The 27,699-nt window shown below is 40.3% G+C and overlaps 1 protein-coding gene across 1 annotated transcript in view; it reads right to left on the bottom strand.

Annotated features, from left to right (window-relative positions):
- The window catches only part of INVS (inversin), a 3,016,309-nt gene that overhangs the window by 1,456,229 nt on the left and 1,532,381 nt on the right, over positions 1–27,699 (bottom strand). The window contains exons 7-8 of the mRNA XM_044065609.1: positions 26,089–26,198; positions 5,484–5,655 (exon numbers count right to left, since the gene is read on the bottom strand). Of these exons, the coding sequence (XP_043921544.1) occupies positions 5,484–5,655; positions 26,089–26,198 (282 nt within the window). The remainder of the gene's footprint in view (positions 1–5,483; positions 5,656–26,088; positions 26,199–27,699) is intronic.

Here is a 27,699-nt window from a genome sequence, read left to right as displayed (position 1 = left end):
ACTGGTAGAGTTTTTAGTAGAATCTACAACAGAAGCTGCCACTAAAAAGAAATAATTAATACAGCATTTAAAATATTGCATGATAACTATACAAATCAATCAGAGAAGGTTACAAAAGATTGGAAAGAGATACTGGATAAGCATTTTACAAAGAAACAATGGGAGGATAAATGTAGGTCTCCCAAATATACAACTACAGCTAGATGATTTAGGACATTTGCTTGGAAATGCTTACATAGACATTTTTGTACCCCAAGTAGACTCCAGAGAATTTTTCCTCAGGTAGACAGTAAATGCTGGAGGTGTAACAGGGAAGAAAGAGGTAATTGGGAACAATCCAAAAGGTATGTCTATTTAGTACTACTCAACAGATCTTCAGTTTCTCAGTGCACACTCTCACAAAACCACTGCCATATCCTACCCACTATCAAGTCTACCCTATGCTTTTTCTATCATAACAAACAGTAACAATGCATTAACAAAAAGACTGGAACAATGCTGCAATAAAATTGCTAAATTTGCAACTGAATCTTCCAGTTACATAACATCATTGCTTAACATCAATAAACTATATTGGTTTGGATTTTCTAACTGTCTCAAACTTTCAAAGTTAAAAGTAACACATATTATACTATTTTTTCCAGACAATATCCCTCACTTAATTCTCTACATAAAGGTGTTTTCCCCTAAGATCTCTACTTTCTGCAGAACAAAACTTCTTGTTGTTAAAAAAATGAAACACTAATTCAAGAGACTCTTTATATTCTGCATGTTTCCAACAAGAGGAATTCCTTCCTCTATACAATGAGACAAAGATAATTTCACAATCTCTTCAAAGAAAAAATAAGTGCTTTCTTGTCAAATTCCTGACATTGCCCAGTACTTGCTCTCCAGAATAACATTAATCTCTTTCAGTCAATGCTATGTTACCCCCCCTACATTCTGTTTCTTTCACTCTGTTGTACCCCATCCCCACACTGAATTTACATAAGCTTTAAGAAATATAACAAGTCCTATCCACCTTCCTCAAACCAAACTATTTACTTCTTTTTTATCCCTTTACTAATTCTTCTTTCATCCACACTTCTACTTATTTCTCAAACAAACTTCTTTCCTACTTAACCATATACTTGCTAATATTCCTCCATTCTCAGTGCATATCTCTAAGTAACTTCACATACTGAGTAAATTTTCATCAATGAATTATGTAAATATTATACATTTGCTTCATTCAATCACAGTATTTTATTTTGTGCATTTTTCATGTCATATGATGCTTTTGAGCTTTTATTTAAACTTTTTGGAGTTTTCTCCTTTGGCCTCAACTGAAAAGGGGTCTTACATAGGGCAGTCAGACCAACCCACTTAACAAACACAGTAAATAAATTGAACAGTGACATCAAAGCTACAACCATGAAGTCAATGGAAAATGTGCTAAGGTACAAATGATGGCAAACTATAAAGGAACTTAAATTCTGCAACAAAAGACAGTGAGCCGTACAATCACATATCTAAACTTATCTAAAGATATCTGGTGAAAGGACATGCAACAGGATTAGGCCATCAGTATCATCTCAAGCTTAGCTAAGATGGACGATGGAAAAAAACTGGTCTGCACTCGGGTGGCATGCTGGCGAACAAAAGAGGACACCAACCCATCATATGTGGTTTTGAGCTCTTTGTAGTACTACAAGTTGAAAGCTACACAAAGGATATATTCACAAACATAGCAAGGATTCAGTAGAGTGACTTGAGCCATTCATCCCTAGTCATATATTACGACTCGTATAATTCCAGCACTCCAAACAAAGGCTGCATTGTAAACTAGTGTAGCCATGTTACAGTTAGCAGTCATACTCTATAACAGCATCAAAGGGAATATGCTACTCTACATCCCATAACCAAAGTCACAAGAAAAGGTAAAAGTGTTCGTAAGGCTATTCATGCAACTTCACTGCAACTGGGGCACTTTCAGGAGGCCAAAGAGGGCCAACACATTTTTTATATAAATGGCAAGAAAAGGAGAGACAGAAAAAGAAAAAAAAATTAGAAGAGCAAGCAGAGTACAACACATATAGAAATATATGCGGGACAAAAAAGTCATACTTTCTTTTGCAGGACAGGTATCCCTTTCTAAGTATGAGGAAGAAGGGTAGGTGGGGAAGATACCCAGGAGTCTGGGTGGGATTGACAGAGAAAGTAGGAAAGGTAACAGGGGCAGACAAACATATACAGCAGATGTGAACATACAGGGGAGGTATGAACATATAAGGTGAGGCCAAAAGTGGAGGGACACCTACTAATGATAAACAATTAGTGATGTGGAGGAGTGGACTATAAGTAAGTTATGAGGAAAAATACTTAAGGGATGGGGACATCTGAAGGAGAGATATGACATGGAGCAAGGGCACTCTTAACTAGCCAACCACCCCGGAGAACAACCCATACAAATATCAGTTACTTCCATGGGCAGGCTCTGCCTCTGGTGGGCTAATGGTCATTGTTGGCTGGTCAACTAAGTCCACCAGCTGCTAAAAGATGCACTGTATGGTACCTAGGAAGGCATCCAAATGCCACTGTACTTCAGACTCATCCTCCAACTACACCTAATGCTGGCAAACTCCAGGAGGTCTTTCCATGCCACTCACAGCCAGGTGGTCACAAAGGTTATCAGTGAGCCCATTGGGTCTCATTCAGTAGGGTGACAACTGCCCACCCCATCAGATGCTTAAACTGACACAGACCCAGACATCTGCTGCTCTTCCTCAACCTTTACCACAGATGGACCTGTAGAAGGACAAGAAAAAACACTTTACAGAAAGAGTAAAGACAGAGCACATTAGTGCACATGTATTTTGCAAATAGAATTGCAATGGCACACTACAGCAGTGCACATAGTGTATGTACATCACTGTTAAGACAGTGAGAAGCCAGTCCACTCAAAGAGTTGGTACCTCAATGCCCGGTTCCCCTCCTCATCTTCTGACATGTCGATTGCTGTAGCCAGTTATTACACTCCCTAATACTTTTGTTCTAATGCATGAAATGGACATAAATTATACTGTGGTACTGAAGACAATAACAGCAAAATACAGTCGGTTTGTGTTTCAAGATGACAAATGACTCATGACAAACAGGTGTCTAAGACAGGAATAATTCATAACCTATGACTGATAATTATGAAGCCAGATATATCACCTGTTTTCTCTGAAGCACTGACATTTACGTTCTAAGCAGACAGTCAGCTAGATGAGTTTTGAATTGTATTAAGTTGTTTTCATTTTTGATATGCTGGGATAACTGGTCTCATGTAGCACAAGTAACACCTGCACTGAAGTTTCCTAACACCTATGAAGGTACAATTACAGTTCACTCTAACATAAGTAAGGTCAGTGAAATCAAAGTCTTAAAGATGCCTTTCCTCCAGTCACTGTAATTTATCAAAGTGCAACACAGCACAGTCACCTGCAGACATACAAACTGACAAATATGCCACTTATGTACAAAACAAATTAGGTCTCAGTCCACAGCAACTCTATAAAGCAAACTCCTCAGTGCTTGCATTAGTGTAATATTTTCCCTCACTGATATCTCTTTTTCTTTAAATGTTTTATTTTCTCATGTAGCTATTTAATTATCTATACAGAAACACATAAAAGAGATTGATCTAGTACAGCTGCTTGTACAATACAGGAATCTGTTTCAACTTTGATACTCTAAACCAGTTTGACCTGTAAACTGACTGACCATATGCAGAAATGGTTCAGCAAAGTTCCAAGAAATACACGTTTTCTTATATTTTAATGATACACTGAAAAGCAATTTACAGGAAAGTGTACACACTGAGATAAACAGTAATTTAGTTTCCATATCAATAATGAAAGACTAAATTTCTCTGTATGATAATCTTCAACAAAATTACTCATTAATTACAAATCATTAAACATTCAGTGGCCTATAGTTCAAAGTACAAAATAAAATAATTTTGCAGTGTTCATACCCTGCAGAAAATAAGCAGCTTCCTAACCAGAAAGAAATTACCCACCAGGCCTCCTGCAATACACACAGTACATTATGACTGCAAGTCTTGTTACTAGTTCTGCTTTACCCGGCTTCCTAATTTGCTTTTAATGCTCATTTCTAAACACTTAGCAATTATTTCCTTCTTTTCTAGTCTTGTACTTTACCTTTGTTATACATTTAATCTTCTTTACAGCTCTGTTTCACTGAACATTTCACAGCTCCCTAAATTAATCAACAGTGCCTGCCTGTTCACTTTTTGAAATTAAGCTCTTCGTGGTCCTACTCTCACTCTTCCTTACTTCAGTGCAGCATCACAAACTTACCCTGAACACCAATCACATACATGCACAAGTTTACCAGATGCTCTACCGTGCCTGCCTATTGACTAATCTATACCGGCAAAGAATATGTTTGCCACTTGCCAGCATATCAAAGGGGTGAGTAACATACAAGATCCAGCCATCCAAGCCTACAAGCTGCATCCAACTCTGGTGGCAACTGTGAGAACAGTCACTCCCACCCACTGAATTTACCAGGCAAGTGGTGAACAGAAGCAGATTGTCAGCTTTTTCTTCTGTATCACAAACGCACACACATATCTAGGGACAAACGCACACACATATCTAGGGACAATTCAAACTTGCCAAGCCACTCACTGCAAGCCGTTGGAATAGACAGAAAAACAGAGTAAAGGGAGAAAACCCCACACAAACACAGGGGGGGCAGGCATACACTACACAGAAGGCACCTCAGCCAATAATCAAATTGGAGAACCTCTTGCTTTGAGATGACAGTGCTACTCACTGTGCCTTATACCAACTAACCTGCACTCTATGGCAGGGTATTCCACTGATGAAGACTGCAATAGTAAACAGTATGATGAACACCTACTGCATTTTAGAACTTTGTTCCACTACAAATAACTAAGTGAAGAGAATGAATTCTTATAATGACTGCCAGACAGGTCTATACAAAAAACAAGACTCATTATGACTGAAAAACAGTTAAGAACTTTTAAGTTCTTAAAAAGTATGTCAGAGTATGGGCAGTAATAACGACTATCAAGAACATATGCACTAAGAACTTTGAAAAACAGTCCATCCCAGAGTAAACGAAGTTCACAAACCAATATGATGGTGTGATCAGTGGTATAAAACATTTCACTTTCAGGTTCATAGGTGTGTACTAGGCTAATGGCCCTGGATCCTTTATAAGCCTAGCCCATAGGATTACCCTTGCATCGTGCCACCCGACCTTAGTTCCCAGTGCCTCTGTCGAGTAGAGCCATTGGAGTGATCCCCGGGGTGAATTTTCTATTTCCCATCCACTCATCAGGATATATGTAAGGCATAACCTCTGTCATCTGTACCTTTTTTATTTCTTAAATAGTATAATTATTCAAAGCACTCAGGAGATGCATAATTTAAAATGAACTTAATTACAGTAAAATAATTTCTTACCTGACCCACCATACTTATCAGACATATTTATGTCAATATCTGACTTCAGACTCAACATTGTCTTGATGACATCATCACTGCCTTTTCCAGCTGCCCACATAAAAGCAGTTCTGCCTTCCAGGTCAGGGTCATCCTTCACTGAAGCATGTTCCAAAAATACTTGGACTGAATCCTGCAAGATTCAATGACAAAGGTAATAACAGTCCATAATTCAAAATACTTGAAATAGAAAAGACTGGAAATTAATTCCTGGAAAAATGATCATGTAACAACTCATTACACCTGAGTGACACCTCCAGGCCTTTCGGCAGTTACATCCTACTGATGTCTCCAGGTGTCAAATCTGTTTGTTTATATTTGCATTAATAATTCCCAAACCATGCCACATACAAGGCTTTGGAACATTTCATATTAAAGTTTACACAATGACAAACAACTGTGTTGATATTCAATCTCTAGCCTACTGCAGATAAAAATATATTGAATATTATGTGTACACTATTTGCACTGTAATAATGTTTATATTTCTCTAAACATCTCAGTCTTGTGGCACAGACATAACTGCTTAGCCTCATACAAAAATTCACAGCTTTATGAAGAAAATGCTGCTGGCAGTACATGTGCTGCTTCAACAGTTGCTGAGATATCATAAACTGTTAATTCAACATTACATAATTCATATGTACTGTAGTAATTGTGGCTTATAAAATCCAGTTTAAGACCTAGAACTGAATGAATGCAACCACTATAGAGGCTACTTTGGGCTAAATAGTTTGCCATTTACAGTTTTCTAGCAACACTTATGATTCTAGAGATGTGCAGATTTGTTTGAACTGTAAGGCAATAACTTCATTTTTAAACGTTTTATGCCATGCCCACTGGGAATTTCAGTACAAATTTAAAAGAACTCCACTGGAGAGAATGAGCTAAAAATATAGCATATATTGAAATCACCTAGAATGATGTATCAAGAGTTAAATGTCACCAGGATACACTGTTTCTGAAGTATCTAACCATCAAAACCTATGACAAAACAGACTGCATCCAGACCAACTCTAAAATGTAAACTCCATTTCAGGATGCTATAGGTTCTTAGGTTGGTACTAGGCTATCGGCCCTAGGGCCTATACAAGCCTAGCCATAACAATTCCCTGGCTATTTCTTCCCACACTGTTTACTTCCCTGTTTATGATAACCTTTCAATGATGTTTAACTCTGCAGTCCATCTGCACCTTTACTGCAATGCTGTTACTACCTTAACTGTTTTTTTATAACGACAATAAAAATTATTTATGCTGTACTCCCTTCTCCTCCCTTTCCTACATTTTTTATTCTCTTCAATATTATGTGCTCCTCCTTCATAAATAACTCATGCTAATCATCTTGCCTTATCCTTTCATTTGAATATTAACTCAAATCCATCTGCAATCATTAATCTCTGCATTCGCCACTCTCCTCTTTCCTCATCAATAAATCCACCATCTCTTGTGCGACTGGTAAGAACAATATTTTCTTGGCCGTATCCATATTCTCTCCCTTACCATACTGAATATTTTAGACTGGCTAGTACGTGATTGTTCTTTACTCTTCATCATCATCTTCGTTTGGCTGTTCCCGTTAGGGGTCGCCACAGCGGATCACCTGCTTCCATTTCTTCTTGTCCTCTGCATCTTGCTCTGTCACACCAACCACCTGCATGTCCTCTCTCACCACATCCATAAACCTTATCTTAGGCCTTCCTCTTTTCCTGTTACCTGATAGCTTCATCCTTAGCATCTTTTTCCCAATATACTCAGCATCCCTCCTCAGCACATTTCCAAACCAAAGTAATCTTGCCTCTCTGGCTTTGTCTCCAAACCTTCCAACCTGGGCTGACCCTCCAATATACTTATTCCTAATCCTGTCCACCCTTGTCACACCCAGTGCAAATCTTAACATATTTAACTCTGCCACATCCAGATCAAACTCTTGCCTTTTTGTCAGTGCCACTGTCTCCAACCCATATAACATAGCTGGTCTCACTACCCTCTTGTAGACCTTCCCTTTCACTCTTACAGGTACTCGTCTGTCACAAATCACTCCTGACACTTCTCCACTCACTCCATCCTGCCTGTACTCTCTTCTTCACCTTTCTTTCACACTCACCATTACTCTGAACTAATGACCCCAAGTATTTAAACTCATCCACCTTCGCCACCTCTACTCCTTGCATCCTCACCATTCCTCTATCCTCCCTCTCATTCACACACATATATTCTGTCTTAGTCCTGCTGACCTTTACTCCTCTTCTCTCTAGGGCATATCTCCATCTCTCCAGGGTCTCCTCCACCTGTTCCCTACTCTCACTACAGATCACAATGTCATCTGCAAACATCTTAGTCCACGGGGACTCCTGTCTGATCTCGTCTGTCAACCTGTCCATCACCATTGCAAATAAGAAAGGGCTCAGAGCTGATCCCTGATGTAACCCCACCTCCACCTTACACGCATCCGTCACTCCCACTGCAGACCTCACCGCTGTCACACTACCCTCGTACATATCCTATGCCACTCTTACATACTTCTCTGACACTCCTGACTTCCTCATACAAAACCACAACTGCTCTCTAGGCACCCTGTCATATGCTTTCTCTAAGTCTACAAAAACACAATGCAACTCCTTCTGACATTCTCTGTACTTCTCCATCAACACTCTCAGAGCAAACATCGCATTTGTAGTGCTCTTTCCCGGCATGAAACCATACTGTTGATCACTAATAATCACGTCCCTTCTTAACCTAGCTTCCACTACTCTCTCCCATAACTTCATGCTGTGACTGATTAATTTAATCCCTCTGCAGTTACTACAGCTCTGCACATCACCCTTATTCTTAAAAATCTGTACCAAAACACTTTTTCTCCATTCCTCAGGCATCCTCTCACTTTCCAAGATTTCATTAAACAATCTGGTTAAAAACTCCACTGCCATTTCACCTAAACACCTCCATGCTTCCACAGGTATGTCATCTGGGCCAACAGCCTTTCCATTTTTCAGTGTCTTCACAGCTATCCTTACTTCCTCCTTGCTAAACCATTGCACTTCATGATTCACTATCCCTACATCATCCAATCTTCTCTCCCTCTTATTCTCTTCATTCATCAACCCCTCAAAGTACTCCTTCCATCTGCTCACCACACTCTCCTCGCTTGTGAGTATGTTTCCCCCATTATCCTTTATCACCTTTACCTGCTGCACAACTTTCCTAGCTTGGTCCCTCTGTCTAGCCAAGTACAGGTCCTTTTCTCCCTCCTTAGTGTCCAACCTTTCATACAACTCTTCATATGCCTTATCCTTAGCCTTCGCCACCTCTCTCTTTGCCATGCACCTCATCTCCTTATACTCCTGTCTACTTTCTTCATCTCTCTGACAGTCCCACTTCTTCTTTGCCAACCTCTTTGTCTGTATACTCTTTGATTGTTCTTTACTATTTCTGATTAATAAGAAGGGATTGCTTAAAATTATGTCTTTACTGACTACAGACAAGCCAGTATATTTAATAGTTTGCAGAGTCCAAGAAAGCAAAGCTGGGACTTCCAAGATGGTTGCACACTGATCAACAGGTTTATTAGAGCTTTCCCAGTGTAAAAAATGCAATTGTGAAAAAGCCCCTACAGAAATCATATCGTTTATTGCACTTTACTTTATCCATTTTCTAAGTTATTGCCTTTATTTTAACTGCATTTATGGTTTGTGGCTACACACTCATGTGCGCTAGCCTGTATTGTGTTTAAATGTTGATTTACTGTATTTCTCCTGCATTTTCTGAAAAAGAAAAAAAAAATCTCTTTGCTCGTTTCTCCTGCCTTTTCTGTAAACTAGAATAGTCCAGATTCAGATTTGCTGAATTCAGAACTGTATTGGAGTTTCAGAGTTGCCCAGACCTTACAGTGATAGACAGAAGCCTTTCTCAGTGGAAGTGGTAAGCATTGAGCAGCCTATCCAGCTCTGAAATAGTACCTTATTGGCCGTTTTGGGCTGCTTTCCATCCCTGTTAACTTTCTGACTTAAAAACCCGTGTTTGCACGGGTTCGCAGCACCGCTAAGCTAGGCTAAACTATTACTGGTGCCAGAAAGTCTACTCTTCATATTTTCTCTTAGATCTTGCCAGTTTCAGCTTTTTGCTCTCAAAGTAGACTACTTAAGTCCAGCACTTACTCAGAACTTCTTGTAGCATTTAGTGTAGCATATATACTGCTACCAGCACTAAACTCTCCATAAAGAGGGAAAAAAACAGCTTCAGTACTTAATAAATTGAGCACCTATCCAGGCATGTCTAAAGATCAGTTCTCAGTGCTTTCTCCTGTTAACCTAGTGAATCTGGGCATCCTGAGGCAATGTAGCACCTGCCTCATGTACACAGGCAACCCTCTCCTCTTACCTCCCAACATTCTGACTTGTGAGAGATGCACATATATAGCCACATTGAAAGCCAAGCACTCTCCAGTCAAGAGGAGAAGGTCAACACCTTCACCACACCACATAGAACACATAGCAATCCAGAACATACACCACCACAACTTGCACAAAGTAACACAAAACACAAACACACTTTTGCGGAGGCTCTCAATAAAAATCTACCCAAACAACAGACTTCCGAGGAAGAAACACAGGAAACCATCACATCTCAGCACAAACCATGAGACACATAGCCCACACAAACAGTGTTCCACTCAACCAATGCCCCTAAGGCAAAACAGCTTACCCAATACACTAGTCATAGGTGACTCAACAGTAAGGCACATGTCCCACTCACTGCTGAATAAGGAGAAAGTTACGGTCAGCTGCCTGTCGGGTGCCAGGATCCGCCACATAACGCATGCACTTAGGACATTCCACAACAGGTACAAATATGACTCTGCCATTGATCATGTTGGTGTGAATGACATACCTCCCTGGACTACATGAAAAGAGACATGGAGAAGCTCTCAGATCTTGTAGCCCAGGCAGGTATGACCTTAGCCCTGGGTAGCATCCTACCATCACCCAGAATGATACCACAGTATAAGCAGAAAATGATCGACTTCAACAATTGGCTAAGTTTCTGGTGTCATTCTAAGGGGATCCAGTATCTGTCTGCTTGGGATGATATGATCGACAGACCTCGATGCTTTGCTAGAGATGGCCTGCACCTATCAACCCTGGGATTCCAGATACTGACCAAAGCTCTTGCCACCCCTATAGTGGCTTTTTTAGGCAATGTCCTGAAAACAAAATGACCATTGTAACAGATACAAGCAAACGTAATCTGAGGGTTATGCTACTCAACGCTAGAAGTCTAAATCTCAAAATGCACTTGCTCGAAGCACTAATTAAAATAGAGAACATCGACATCTGTACAGTAACAGAGACCTGGTTCAAGGGTCCAAAGAGCACCTCTGTGCTACCAGGCTATACCTCATACCACACTTTTTGGTCCCAAACCTGGACTGAAGCCCTAAAGGTGGTGGTGTCTCCATATTCATAAAGGATATGCACACCTCCAGACTAGCAGCCCAACATAACGCATCAGAGATACTTCAGGTACAACACTGGGCAAGACTGCGATCCAGGTTGCAGCCTGCTATAGATCCCCCACCATGTCCCAAGACTCCCACTCCACATTCCTAAACAACCTGGAAAATATTAAGGTACAACCCAATACCCTTATAATGGGGGACTTTAATTACCCCTCCATTAACTGGGAAAATGACTCATGTACCAACACACTAGCTCAACATTTTCTGGAATTCATAAATTCCAGCGGCTTGGACCAACTCATTCTTATCCCCACCAGGGGTAATAACATCCTCGACCTGGTCATTACTAACATGGGTGACCATTGCTCTACACACGTGATCAACTCCTCACTGGTCAGATCTGACCACAAGCTAATCACCATGGATATCCACATCCCACCCTCACCCCCCATAAAGGAAACCACCATGAAAAACTTCTCCAAAGCTAACTTTGGGCTTCTAAAAACAGAGGTGACCAACTTCACGACACCCATGCAAATGGAAAATAGGTGCATGACTACTGAATCATACACCAATGCACTGTATGAACACACAGAACCAAGACACTCTCCTCCAAAAAAAAAGGAAACCAGTCTGGTGGACCCCTACCATAAACAAACTCTACAACAGAAGGAAGAAACTGATGCAGTCCCAAGACAGGAAAACCCCCTTGTTAGCCTCAGCAAAAAATTGAGATCCCTCATCAAATCCTCTACAGCTAGCTACGAAAACAAAATTGTAGCTGATACTAAAGACAACCACAAGGCATTTTATAGTTATATCAAGAACCTACATGGCAATACTCAGATGATCTCTGAGCTACAGCACAATGGCAACACATATACTGACCCAACTGATATTGCCAATATACTGGCAGATAGGTTCAGTGCGAACTTTACCCCCCTTTCACCCTCTAAAGGGCCTATCACAATACCAGAGGAATATCAAGTTCCTAATATCACTGCTGCACAGGTGAAAACCGTACTGTCCAAAGCCAAGAATACAGCTTCCATGGGACCTGAAAATATCACTGGCTGTGCTCTACATGAATTACAAAGTGAACTGGCACCACACCTGATTGCCCTTTTCAATCACAGCTTCACGCCAGGCTGTGTTCCTACTGAGTGGTGCACCGCTATGGTCATCCCACTCCACAAAGAGGGAGTGACTACAAACCCTGGGAACTACCGCCCCATTAGCCTGTCTAGGCTGATATGTAAGGCTATGCAGCGCATCATCATGGACCTTATAAATAGGGACATAGGGAATCTCCAAACTCTGGACCCCACGCAGTTTGGATTTGTGAAAGGTAGATCATGCCTGCTCAACCTGATAGACTTCTATGAGCATGTCACCAGAGCTGTGGATGAAGGCAAGGTAGTTCACACAGTCTACCTCGATCTTGACAAGGCCTTCGACAACATCCCTCACTCAGGAATCATAAACAGACTCACTAAACGTGGCATAAACCCCTATGTCACAAAGTGGGTCGCAAACTGGCTCACTGATAGAACCCACACTGTGAAAGTAGCGGATTCCAAATCTGATTACCGACCAGTTTCAAGTGGAGTCCTACAAGGATCAGTGCTGGGTCCTCTCCTGTTTGGCATCTACTTCTCTGAAGTTCAAGCCAATATAAAAAGGGACTTTGGCTGACCAAGTTTGCAGATGATTGCAAACTGGGAGACATTACTGACTCTCCAACTGATGTAGACATTTTTCAAAAAGGCCTCACTGTGACCAATGACTGGTGCCAGAACCATGGCCTTAAGCTCGGGTCCATATCATATGAGCGAATCGCACAAATTGCGAATGCTCATAATATCGAATGTACCGGACCTCGAAGTACTTTTTCTGAGATTGCGGTACAGTGAAGAATGGGATATTTGTCCTTTCCAAACTGTAGTGCAATCTCAGAGTTGGAATATATATTTAGCAGGGGTGTGGGAGGTGCAGCCCCCCACAATAGGAAGTTTGAGGTTCGGTACGTTCGATATTATGAGCATTCGACATTTGTGCGATTCGCTCATATGATACAGACCCTTTAACTCAATACCAAAAATGTATTGTCATTCCCTTTGGGAAAAACTCTGTTTCCATGAACTATCACACTGACGATAGTCCACTAAACACCGAAGGTGTGATAAGAGATCTGGGGACACAGGTTGACAGCAACCTCTCCTTTGACAAGCACATTGCCACTAAGGTCAGAAAGTCATTCTATGTGGCACATCTCATTACAAAGGGTTTTTCATCCAGGAAAAAAGAGGTCGTACTCCCTCTCTACTCATCCCTCATCAGACCTATTATAGAATACAATGCCCCATTTGGCATGTACCTCACCAGACACCTACAACAACTGGAAAGGCCACAAAAATACCTCACTAAGAGGATCCTGGGCCTTAAATACATGCCCTATACGGACAGACTCAAAAAGCACCAGCTATACTCTGTCTCATATCGCCTACTTAGAGGCGATCTCTGCTTGACCTACAAAGCCATGTCTGACCCAGAACTGTTAGATATTCTACATCTGAAGAAATCCCCATCCCTCTGTGATACACACTCCAGGGACCTCAACCTCATTACCACAACAAACAGAACATGCTGGAGGGACAGGTTCCTAACCCAGAGACTACCTATGCTCTGGAACAGACATCCCCATTCACGTCAAGCCCTCTTCAAGAGAAATCTTGACGAGTGGATGGGCAATAGAAAATTTACCCCGGGGATCACTTCAGTGGCCTTGCTTGATAGGGGCACTGAGAACTAACGTCGGGCAGCAAGATGCCAGGGAATCTTTTTGGGCTAGGCTTACACAGGCTCCAGGTCCGATAGACTAGCACACACCTATGAACCTATATATATAAAATCACAGGAGCTGACCAGAAGAATCAGGAGTGTGATAGAGCTGAACCAGAGACTGGTGTTGGAAATGAAGATGACCAGCAAGGATGCCATCGATGTGGTTTAATTAGAAAATAAATGTGAGACCATACAGCATCAAACTCATTCTTTACAAGAAGTGAGAAAGATAAAAATTTTCCTGGCTTTGTTTAACTGATGGGTAAATTATAAAGCATATACTTCACTTTATGTCAGCAATGTTTAGAAGAACACTGAAGGGACTGAAAAATTTATTAATATTCATACAACAAATTAATGATATAAATGACATGCTAGATCATAAAGCAGTTTTGTATAGGGTGCATTCAAGTTTTTTTAAATGTGAGGTGAGGGAGTTTTATCAGTAACTGCTACATATGATAAAGATATTAAAGCAAGAATGGAATGTTACTTATTTGTAAAGTATCTGGGCTTTTCCCTGCAGCAGGGAAATAGTGACTGGAAAAAAGCAAGTTAGATTAATACTGTGTTGAGATCTTGGGTTGCTCGGGTGGGGGATATAAAAATGTAATGACTACATTATATGTAGAATTGAAATAATAATCATGTCTGTTGTTGCTGAGGTGGTTATCTAGATTACTGTCATCAGTTTAAACTATAGTCATTTTTTTTTAAGAAAATAGGTTTGAAGAATAAGACAAAATTATGAAATGTATGGAAATAGTGGTTTTCTTGCATTTGCCAAGGTCTGGGCAAATATCTGAAAGGCCTGAATCAGAGCCAGCATCTCCTTCAGGTCGATGTGTTCTGACCTCTAATTTGGTAGCCACTGGCCCTAGAATTTCAGGGAGCCCATCCATGTCCCCCATGAAATACTATTTTACTGTGGAACTGGTTCTAATGTACCTCAGTCAAGTAGGGCTTGAATGATGGGATGTAGAAGCTTTACCGGGGGGGGTATGCCCTTGAAAGGCTGAATTTTCTTCCAAGCCATCCCGTAACCCTGTTGAATAATCGAAAGGACTGATTTGTTTGCAAGTATGAGATACCAATTTGCGGTGATGCGATGAGGTAAGTATTTTTGAAAGGTGGTGGGATGAACTGAGAGAGACAGGAGGAGGTAGGACACAGTCAGACTGATTTGTCTGAGTAAGGAGGCCTCTCACACTTGAAATCCCTATTGAATTTACCTTGAAATCTCTTTCTAGCCATGTTCTTGACCTTGTGAGGGGATCTAGACTCTCTGCAACAAAAGGAGGTGTGATTTTGCTGGGTAGTTTCTTAGGGACCTGGGGACAGAAGTGAGGAAATTTTGTGTGCAATTCTTCACAGTCCTTCCTTGAGCTTGAAAGCTTTTAAAGAAGTTGGCTGCTTCAGAGCCAAATTAAAGATCACTATGCAGAGGAGAGTCTAGTAGCTTGGCTTTGATGTCCTTGGGTAAGGACAGAAAGAGAAACCATGTGCACCTTCTAATGACAGATGCAGTAGCAGCTGTTCTGGAGAAGGTGTCCACTGTGTCAAAGTTGCACTCGATGACATATCTAGCCCACTTGTGAAGCCTGAGCCACCATAGGTATAGCCTATTGCTAAGTGCATGGAACTTCTAGAGAAGAGAGAGTTTTATTTAAATTACCCAAAATAGATAGCAAACATTTTGTCATTTCAGTCTAATAATTCAGAGCGCTTAAAGCTAAAGTGAAAGAAGTGCAGACTTTTTTTTCTAAATATGTCTTTATCAGTGGGGAGTGCTTTAGCAGCAGGTAGGTGTTTGGGGAGTTTGTCCTTAGAAAGAGAAAAGGCAGACGGATCTGTCAAAGGGTTCTTATAAAGAAACTAAATCTTCAGGCATTCTGTAAAATCTATCAGGTCTTTTAGGTGCTGAGGGCTGAGAATCAGGAGCAGTGGAATAGAGGCAAAGATATCCAGAAAGGCCTTCAGGACAGAAGTGACTGGTGCAAGCTCAGGAGTGCCAATCTCTAACAAGTTGTAATCCTTTTTTTTGGACATCAAATTTTTGTCTGGATGCATTGTGTTAGAAATAGTTTCTCCAAAGGAAGTTTCCTTTACAGGGATTTCCAAGATGGCTACACATTGAATAACAGCTTAATTCTAGCTATCCTGATGTGAAAACAAACTTAGCAGAGAAAGCCAATAGACCTACATTTCTGAGTAAATTTCTGGCTAGTAAGTGCACTGTCTGGATGCCAGGAAAAAAGAAATACAGAGGACCTGAAGGAAAATCAGCTACAGAAAGTGACAAACACTGACTGGGAAAAGTACTGCAGCTGTTCAGCAAAAAACAGTGCAAGCTCCAGACATGACTTCCAGTAACCTAGAGGAAAGCATAACGCAACTGCACTCAGACCTGAATAAAATAAATGAAACAATGATGTAGCGTATCAAACAATAAAAGGCTGGAAAATGGCAGATGCTTTAAACAGATGTTCAAAGAAGGTGATAAAAATGCAAAATTCACAGGTCAAAATGAAGAAAAGGCTGGTTGAATATGAGAATGCACAATAAGAGATGTTTCAAAAAATAACAGAATTAGAGGACAGAGCAAGCAGGGAAAACATGAAATTTTCTGCTGTACCAAAGAAGCTGGAAAGAGCAGACTGTATTAATTTTATGAAAGCACAAATAAGCAACTGGACTGGTATTCCACAACAGGAATTGTGAATTGAAAGGACACATTGTGTGTATAGTCAAAACCTGGCTATGAGACAGCAACCTAGACCTTTAATACTAAAGATGCAATCTTAGTTAGATGAAGTATTTGTGTGGTCGGCATTGCTCTGAATATCACTCATCTCTGTGCTTAATTTTGATTTGAAGCTCTTTATTTAAGGTTTGATCGCATCTATTTTATATCTTATTCTAGTATTACATTTGCTTTGTTTTAAGTTTTCTGTTCTGTTGGAGTTTTAAGAATTCTTGGCTAGGGCCAGTTAAAAAAAGTTACCAAAGAATTCCTTTGCAAACTGTGAATAGCATCAGTTAATTAGTGGGGGGAGCTGAGAAACATCATTGCTCTTTTATTTAGAAATATCTATAGTTAGCCGACGTGCTTGTGTGGTCTGCATTGCTCTGAATATCATTCATCTCTGCATTTAATTTTGATTTGAAGCTCTTTATTTAAGGATTGGTCACTTCTATTTTGTATCTTATTCTAGTATTACATTTGTTTTGTTTTAAGTTTTCTGTTCTGCTGGAGTTTTAAGAGTTCGCCTTCCCACCCACCTAGTCCTTGTTGTATTCTTAAATTTGGTGGCTTTTGAGTTGCCCCCTACTATAAATCTCATTTTGGACACTCCTCTCAGTCCCATCTCATCAGCTTATTCTACTGAGTAGAGAGAGATCATTTGAGAAGGCCCACCCCCTTAGTTTCTCAACCTTGAATTATCGTGTTTCATCCCTTCCCACTTAACCTAAAAAAATGCACTTTATTCATCTGCTTTTACTGTAGTTGTGTTTTGTCCTACTTTATGATTTTATTTTGCTTTTGCTGCTTGTTCTTAAAAGTACTCAATTGCATTTATTCTGTTGCATTTATTACTGCTTGTTAGTAGCCTGATTAAATTGTAACTATTATTCTAAGCCTTTTGGTTTAAGCACTTGGGCTTTGGGCCAGTTGTTTTACATTAAGAATGTTTGTGGTCTACACTCTTGTGGCAGGAGAGGTAGCTTACAACCTTCTAAGTTGGGAATTGTTGGTCGAAGGCTTAGTGTCTGTTATTCTAAAAGTGTCTTAGTTCTGGTTTAAGTACTTGGGCTTCAGGCCAGTTATTTTACATTAAGGTTTGTTGTCTGCATTCTTGTGGGAGGAAAGGGTAGATTCTGCCGTTCTGAGCTGGGAATTGCTGGTTGTAGGCTTATTGTGCCTGCTTATTTGAACTGTTTCTTTCTGAAATTGGTGTGCCTTGTTTGCTGTAGCATAGACTAGATTCAGACCTGCTAGATCTAGCATTGCTTGTATAAATTGAGCACTAGTCCAGGTCATCTTTTTTTGGAGAGGGTTCCCCTGAACCTTAGTGGCAGGAGTGTGCAGTTAGAATTTGTCTGATTGAAGACTGCTGGAACAGTGCTCCGTTTTGAGCTTTTTATTAGTTAATTTGTTTAAATCAGTTTGCTCATTTGCTACTGTTATACTTGTGTGTATCTGTTCTGAGTTTAAATATCATTAGCATAGCCTTGTTACAGGTTTTGCTGTATCCAAATCTGTTTGTGTGATTCCTGTGTTTCCTGCTACGTGATCTTGTGTTGCCCAGGGCCTACCTGCACTTAGTGGGAGTAAGTGACCTGGTTGGAACTGGTATGGCATAGGCTGCTGAACTAAAAGCTCAGGGACAAGGACTGACTGGACAATTCCAGTGTTTCTATTTTACTTTCATTTTTGTGGTATTTAAACCCAGCATTTGCATGGGTTTGTGATTGTTTGCCCGTCGCACACCGTTGCTGCACTGTTTTAACCCCTTGCAAGGTATTTCAGTTGCATTTTTTTCCTCTTATCAGCACTCCTTTGTAAGTGAGGCTCTCATCTGCAGCTACTGTACTGATTTTATCCAGCCCTACTCACACCTATAGGAACTCTCCTTAGATAGTACCCACTCTACTATCCCTGGCCTCTCTTCCACAGATTCTGATAATAATGGACAGATCATTTCCTATGGACCTGGTCCTAACCAACATGAGTAACCACTGTAACACCCCTACAGTGTCATCATCCTTGGTAAGATCCGAACATAAAGTGATCACTTTTGAAGTCACCATCTCCCCAGACCCCCCTCCCCTTGTCAGGGTCAAACGAAAAAACTTTTCCAAAGCTGACGACAATCTCCTCAGAACAGGTATAAGCAGCTTCACAACCACCGTCTTCAGCTGGAATTAGCACTAATGTCCAAGCCTACACCAAAAAACTATATGAGCACCTACATAGCTGTAAGGACTCATCAATACCTGACAGGACCAAATCATCTTCCTCTAGGAAGAGTAAACCTGGCTGGTGGACAGCATCAATAAACAAACTCGATAATAAAAGGAAAAAATTGCTTACCAGGACCAAGAAGGAGCAGGTGCCAAGTTGGAAGCAATCTCTCCTTTGTCTGAACAAGCAAATAAGGTCACTAGTGAAATCCTCTAAGGCTAACTTCAAGTTCAAATTGGCCACATCCACTAAGGACAATCATAAGGGCTTCTTTACATATGCCCGCAATCTCAAAGGAAACACCCAAATCTGCTCTGAACTGGTGGTCAATAACACCACATACACAAATGCCATAGATATAGCCAACCTGCTGGCAGACAGGTTCAGTGAAAACTTTACCTCCCTGTCCCATCAGTAAACCAGGACATCCCCAGCACCTGCACCCCTCCCCTCATCACCAGGGAGCAAGTCTTTAATGCCCTCTCAAAGGAAAAAAATACAGTCTCCATTGGACCTGATAACATCCCTGGATGTATCCTACATTAACTCAGGCATGAGCTCTCAGCTCCATTATATCCTCTATTCAACCAAAGCCTGAGCACCAGCTTCATCCCAGCTGAATGGAGGACAGCCACTGTCATCCCTCTACACAAAGGTGGAGCGTCCACTGACCAAGGTAATTATAGGTCCATCAGCCTAACTAGCTTGATGTGCAAGGCCATGGAACGCATTATCATTGACCTTATAAACAAGGACATTGGCAACCTCCAAATGCTTGAGCCCACACAGTCTGGTTTTGTCAAAGGGAGATCATGTCTGTTAAACTTGGTCAACTTCATCGAAACAGTCACCAAAGCCAAGGACTAGGGGAAGACGGTGCACGCCACCTACCTTGACCTAGCCAAAGCCTTTGACACTAAACTCTCCCAGCTAGACATCAACCTGTATATTACCAGATGGGTAGCTAACAAGCTCACTGATAGAACCCACTCAGTTAAAGTAGGGGAAGCCAGCTCTAGTAGCAGACCAGTAACGAGTGGTGCACCCCAAGGATCAGTCTTGGGGCCTGTACTGTTTGGGATACACTTTTATGAGCTGCAAGACAAAACCAGTGGTCTGTGGCTGACCATGTTTACTGATGACTGCAAGCTGGGTGCTGTCTTAAATTTCCCTAGTGATGTGAATATCCTCCAAGAAGGCCTTACCCAAACTAATGACTGGTGCCAGAAACATGGCCTCAAACTTAATGCCAAGAAATGCATCATTAACCCCTTTGGGGAAAATGGTCTCCCCACTAATTATCACATTAATAACAGTGTACTAGACTTGCAATCAGTTGTGCGGGACTTGGGCACCCAGGTTGATAGCAACCTCATTTTTGACCACCATTTTTGCCTCTGTTGTACAGAAGGCTTTCTACATTGCCCACCTCATAAATAAGGGTATATCATCCAGGAACAAGGAGGTCATAACATCACTGTACTCCTCCCTTATCAGACCCATTATTGAGTACAATGTCCCCTTTGGCATGTACATTGCCAAGCACATGCAGCAGATGGAGAGGCCACAGAGGTTCCTGACCAGGAAAATCCAGGATCTCAAACACCTATCCTTTACAGACAGGCTAAAAGCTACTCAGTCTCATACAGACTGCTCAGAGGTGACCTGTGTCTGGCATACAAGGCCATCTTAGGCCCAGCCTTGATGGAGTTGCTGCATATCCGTAAGACAAACTCCACTCGAGCAACCCATGCGCAAGGCCTTAACCTGGTCTGTGAAATTAATAGAACTTGTTGGCAGGATAGATTTGTATCCCAAAGACTCCTCCATCTGTGGAACAGACTCCATCTCCATGTCAAGCAGAGTACCTCTCTAGCCTTCTTTATGAGGAACCTGGACTGGATGGGAAACAGAAAATACACCCCTGGGATCCCACCTGTGTCCCTGATGGACAGGGGAAATGGGTGCTGACTTTGAGGGAACACGGGTGACATTCTTGGCTTGGCTTATAAGGGCCTCCAGGCCAATAGCCTAGTATCATCCTATGAATCTATGAACCAGCAGAAAGAGTTGATTCTGTCAAAACTGTGGCAGAAGGACAAAGTACTAAAAGTGGGAAACGGCAGAATGTTTGTGGAGAAAGACTAATATTTGCACACCAGGCAGATGAGGAGTACATTTATTCCATTATTCAAGGTATGTCGAGAAGCACACGAGAGATTCAAACTACTGTACCCAGCTATCTTCAAATTATTTTTCCCTGGAGGTACAAAAACACTTTTTGATGAAGTAAATGCTAAGGAAGAAATAAAAAAGTTTGTCCAACAAAAAAAGAGCTGTGAAATGAAGGAGATTCTGCTTCTTGTCTTTCTGGTAATAAGGACCACAGAGAGAGACTGCCAGTGAAACCTTTTCCAGTGTTTCAAAGGAAAATGCTTGAGAGACGGAAAAAGCATGAGAGTTGATTAGAAGAATCAAGAGTACACTGGAAATGAAGCAGACACAAGATTTGGGAGATGAAGATGAACAGGAATAAAACTTGGAAACAGACAAAAGTAAGATTACAAAGCAATAATTAAATTTGTAAAACATGACAGAACAAGAAAATCTGGAAATATTGGACTTTGTTAAACTTGTTGGGGACTGTAAGGCATACGTGTTTACTAGGCTAACGACTACAAGGGCCTTTTTAAGCCTAGCCATGTATCTCAAATCTCTGACAAGCCCTACTTCATGTCATTTGTGTTTGGAAAAATACTCAATGGGGAAGAGAAGGTAGAAAATTATCTAAGTAAAACAATTTTTTTCTTAATGGTACTATTTTAATAATGCATGATTTTCTTTGCAAGCTATAATGTAAACTTTTCTCAATTACTTTTAAGGATAATTTGAATACTACTGTAAACAGGTGCTGCTTTTTCTTTTTTTCTTTCTCTTTGTTCAGTTTTAAGAAATGAAGGCACTGCAATTTAAAAAAGAATAAGAAAATCTGGTTAAAAGAGCATGACACAATAAAAATTAATGTACTCTTTCTCATTACTGCATAGAGGAGTGACTGGTTTAAGGCCCTCAGCTTAATGTAGTAATAACTTTTAACAGAAAGCAAGTAAATGAAAAAGAATATTGAATATTGTAATGCTTTTTTCTAGGAAAGACATGTATGCTTGGCAGTTTTGTGTGTGGTTGTCATGCCTCTAGGACACAATCTGATAAAGAGAAATGGCTAGGAGAAAATGTTTTCTGAAACCATTCAAGTATTTTCCAAGCTGAGACAGCTATAAGGATAAGAAAAAGCCAGACAGCACTTAGTAGAAGCACAGGCTGTACCATGGGACTTAGCAAGGATAAACTTTCTTTTAGGTTATCTCAAGACTCTGTGTGTGTGTGTGTGTGTGTGTGTGTGTGTGTGTGTGTGTGTGTGTGTGTGTGTGTGTGTGTGTGTGTGTGTGTGTATGACTTTTGGAACATTTGTTCTTATTAGGATGGTTAAACTTCAATATTTCAAGATGTACATAGCTTTGAGTGTTATTATTAAGGTAATAGGTTTTAGGAGGGTATTGGGGCACATTTTTTTTGTTTTAGGGCTTTTGATAAAACAAAACTTTTGTAAGATGTGACATAGGCTCAAATGAAGATGACAAGAAAAAACTGTATAAAAGTTATCCTGCCAAACAGTATATGCATGCAACACAAAAGCTGAAAATACACATTCAACAAAAAAGCTGTTATACATAAAAGGTGAGAATAATAACTTTTCATGACGATGATGCTTTCCTCGATGTCTTTAAATGTTAATGGTCACACAGATGAATACAAAAAAAGAGCAGTGAACTATATTAAAAATGTAGAGTGCAAATAGTTATGCTACAGGAGACACACTTGGAAACAACCGAACATGTGAATTTGATAAAGGCTGTCAGGATGATTATTTGGCAAAGCACCTGGAACAAAGGAAAAGAGGAATACTTATATTAATTGCAAGAGGAGCTCCAATAGTGATAGAAAAGGATAAAAAATATAATAATGGCAGATTTGTAGTACTAAGGGGCTACTGGGAGAAGGATTGCACTTGCATGGATTTATATTCCACTGAAAACTGCTATAATGGAGCTTAAGAAAATTCTGGGAGAAATAATTAGCTTTAGCAAGGAATATTTCTTAAAGGTAGGGGGCTAGAATTTAATCTGCAACAATGAAGATGTGTCTGGGGGGCCCAGATGAGAAAATATAACAAAGGAGGGTAGATATTTGAAGAAATTTATAAAAATATTAGATGCGGGAGATATGAATTCAGTACTTGGGAGTTTGGAGTGAGTTTATATATTATTCCCAAAGATACAAAAACTGGGCTAGGCTAAACAGAATTTACATTTCACAGGAACATGTGCTTTTAATTGAAGGTCTTGATATACACCCAATAACTATTTCAGATCATGCACCAATAATAACTGCAGACTGCTCTATCAGAGATGCTGGGTGAACAAACTGGTATAAGTAAGGGGATGATTTTTTAAGCTATGACAGAGAATCACAATTGCCTTGAGATAGTGAGACCTTGCTGAATCTAATTATTGTAGCTACCAAAAAACAATTACTAGAAAATGAAAATAAAATGCTAAACCAACTGTGCTAGAAGTACCAAATATAGCACCAGAGATAAAACAACTGGAATTGGGATCTTTAGAAAAGGGAAGGAGAAAATTACATGGGAAAAATGGAAATTGTGGGAACAATGCATGCAGAGGAGGAAGGTTTTAAAGAAGGCAGGATTTGAATGAGCTATGTAATGTTTGACTGAGAATGACTGGACAGATTATTAGTGATGTATAATGTTTGCAACTACAACTGTGTCGACGTGGCTTGTAATGTTTAACGTTTGCAACTAGAATTGTATCAGGATGGCTGGTTTTCATTTATATACATGTAAGAATGCATATGTCACATGTGATAATTTAATAAAGACGTTTCTTGTTAATAAAAGAAGTTTCCTCTACAGGAGAATCGGGATAAAGAGTCCTCATCATCAGAGGCCACCTGGCCTAGGGAATGACTCTGGAAACAGGAGGCCACAGAATGTTCCTCTGAATCACATTCTGCCTTATCATCATCTGAGGATGATTCCAGATGACTCATGTGAGTAGAAGTAGTAGGAGCAGAAGAGACAAAACATGGCAGTTTTGAGTACTAAGATGGCCTTAAACAAGCCTTTGGAAAAATCCATCCATTCCTTTTCTTGGGACATTTGAGGAGAGGAAACATTTTTGATTTTCTGTTTTTTTTTTTTTTCTTTTTTGGCATGACATCCACTTTAATAAGACACTGCAGGTCCAACTCTTGACATGCTTCAATTAGTGACACACGCATTTCTTCTCTTACTAATATTTGCAGAATACTCTCAGGCTTTTCTGAAATGATTAGATGGTGTTCTTCCTTCCCATCAGCACTGATGAGATCAGTCACTTCAGATGTGCATGAATCAGATACCATACTAGCTTCCATGGGGGTCACACTTCCAGAAATATGAGAAACTTAACATACTGCAGATTCTAAAACCCTAGTGGGTGCATCCGAGTCTGACTTGGCAGTCATAAAATCAGTCCTAGGGCTCTTGAAATTCTTCTTCAGGATAGGTGGGACATCAAGAGTAGAAGGATCTGCCATTTTTAGCTTGGGCGAGGCTCTTAAGACATTGGGTCTTCAAGTAAGTGAAAGGTATGTATGTAAGGTCTTAGGTACAAAGGACTGGTAGATACTGTAATTTTTACAACTGAGCTCACCCCTAAGCAGAAAACACTCTGGGAATGGAGATCCATGTAGGGAACCTGCCTACCACAATCACACTTTCTCCTCCTAAATGACATCTAATAGAATTGCAAATATCAAAACTGTTAAGAAAAAACACTGACGGCTTACCCACTGGACACTTATCTAAACCAGTAAATGCAAAAGATACAAGTGACCATGCACACAACAGAACAATGGGTGCAAGACCAGCGTTTGTACTGGTGGTGAGACAGTCTGAGGTTTTCACTCTCATACAACCACTTATGTACCTTTACACCCACGGGTTTAAGTCACACATTGGACATATGGCTCTATGGAAGGTTTTCATTATGGTACCCTGGTCAGAAGTCAAGGTTATTTGGCAAGATAACCTAACAGTTTGGAAACCTGCACCAGTGATCTAAGGAAGGGCATCATTTTTAAACAAACCGGAGTGGTTGTGTGTTTTGTTTTTTTTTTTTTACTTTACATGGCTGTATCCTTGGTCACACTTGGCAAGGCACCAGGAAGGGGATACATATAGTGTTGGCTGTGAAGGATTTCCTTTCATGTCTGCAATGGCCATTAATTTCAAGCAGCCCTGCACCCCCACACAATATAGGGGAGAGATTGTCTCTTTGGTATTCACCACAGTAATTGCAACTATCCAGTGTGCTCCTGAGTGTATACAACCCTCTCTGTCTCACCAGAAGATGCAGGCAGACAATAGCCCTTTATTCCAGCCCATTCCTACCTAGGTAATCTAGCTCCAGGTATGATAAACCAGACTTGGTTGCCAGAGTCAAGGTAAGGATTCCTACCCTCTGTGCCACAGAGCCAGGCAACAAAACTGCCAAAGTACTTAGATGTTTAATACAGTTTAATTGTCACAAAATCCGTAAGCCAGATGCAATTTACAAAACAATTTCACTTGTTATCTCCAAATGAGGGAAAGGCTAAGTACATGAGGTTAGATCACAGGTCACTGAGAATACTGGTGATCATCACTGGCATGTGGGGTAATAATGGCACAGTAAATACTGTGCGACCACACAGTGCATACCATTCCCAAGGGCTTTTCAACCAATGCGTGATCATGACACTCCGTAAGTTTTTCTGGGATCAGATGTACTACTGTTACAAATCTGCCATGGGCTGCACAAAACTACAGCAAGGAAATTCAGTCCCATGGGTGTCACAACCATTTAAGTTTAAAAATAGTTTGAAATTTAAAAGCTGTTCATTAGGCAAACACAATTATGATCACTTACAGACACCTTTTAAATTGTTTAACTAACAGCCTGTAAGCTGTTATTGCCCCACACTTTCTGTGGCACTGTTCTACAGTCCTAGACATCTACTATAAATGCCTGCTCTAAAAGCAACATTTACCCATGGAGCAAAGTCATTCAGCAGAGGTTAGAATTTCATTTTAGAGATCCCAAGCAAGCCATTTCAACAAATGAGCACATCTGTCAAGCTAAATGAGATACTTCTGGAACTATAACTATATGTATTTCTGAATATAGTACTTACAGCAAAATTGCTCTGAGCTGCATAGTGCAGTGGAGTTGCTCCTTGACTATCTGACAGAATGGTACCAGACTTATTCCGTTCCAAAAGGAGATGGACAATCTGAGCATGACCTTAAAGAAACAGGAAAATAACATTAAAACTCGTGCATTGTGTCAGGTAATTTCAATGCATGTTCATTTTATGATAGTAGCTGGAATGCATGAGATAACAGTATGGATTAAATAAAATCTAAGAGAAATTATCAAAACCATCTAAAATAATGAACAGTCTAAAAAGGATTTAACAGCACTTCCTGTAATGTCAGTTCTAATATGGTCCAATAGAAAATAAGTAAACCTTTTGAAATTTAAACAATGAGTGCTGTACTTATCCAAAGTACTACAATTATTTTTGTTTCTTATATACCTGATGTGTGATACACTCTTTCCTTTAGTGTAGTTATACCTTTTCCCATATACATACAGTTGCAGGAAACACATTAGACACAGTATACAGTACTTGCTAATCAGCCAAAAATTTGTTAAGAACGTATGGACTTAAGGCTATGTATTTACACTGGCAATGGCCAAAGCTGGGAAATCTACCACTTAGTCATAGCACCGCTGACATATTCTCTTTTCGCAATCAACAACTTCACACTGGTAGCTCTTCTATTAACAAAAAAGGGGTAAAACCCATAATTTTTCCACTGATCTCACTACCTACCATTCAGGATGTTCCAGTTCCTTTGACCCACATACTTTATTAAACTTGTGGCAACTGTCAAGGTAAATGGGAACGGAGTATGTGCATACCTTTTCACAGAAGAAATAAAAAAAATGGATTTTCTCTGTTGAAGCATTCTGAGACCAAGGGGTAACTACCACAAGGCTTAAAACAAATGCTTGAAAAGTATGCTGCATAAACTGAGAGATCTGGCACTGGAAGACCAAGTGGACCCTCCTCAGCCTGGATGACAAAGCTTTGCTGGACAGAGGGGAAGGACCAGCAGAGAAAACTTCTCAGTCTTGAGTACAAACAATAAACTACATGCAGGTAATGTAAGAATGCATTCTATAGGACCAGGCCACTCACCGTTTTGACTAGATAAGGCTAGTGTCTACATCCTAGGATACATCTGCTCAAATGGAAGGCAGGGATGAACTTCTTCTGGATCCACTTTGCCATCTGGCAAACTGGAGGATCAGTGTGAGCTTTAGCACCCAAAAGTCAAGAGTTAAGTTGTAGTATGAAGAACAAAGGCCATTATAAAGCACTAACTACAGTAAGGTGTGGCAGAGCCCTGTCTCTGGTTTTCTGCTGGTACTCTGCAAAGCCCAGAAGTGTATGTTGGATCCTTCTGGTAATCAGCATGTTTGATAATTTCAACCTTACTCATATACTATGTAGAAAGACAGGCCAAGCTGATGCATGTGTTACCTCATTATCTGGTGGCCACAAAAACATATAAAAATATGTTGATGCCTTAGGTACTGCATTCAGTAACTAATCACAATCCAACCTGTGTGAAATCAGTGAGCCATAGAAAAGAATTGGTGGGCTAAGTTACTAGGAATGCTCTCCTGTTTTTATTTATTTATTTTAAGTAATTGTGTCTAAGGTACATACAAT

The sequence above is a fragment of the Protopterus annectens genome, chromosome 3.part0, assembly GCF_019279795.1.
Source record: "Protopterus annectens isolate FY-2018-M chromosome 3.part0, PAN1.0, whole genome shotgun sequence".
In the NCBI taxonomy this organism is placed as follows: Eukaryota; Metazoa; Chordata; order Ceratodontiformes; family Protopteridae; genus Protopterus; species Protopterus annectens.
This window is presented reverse-complemented; position numbering and strand designations above follow the sequence as displayed.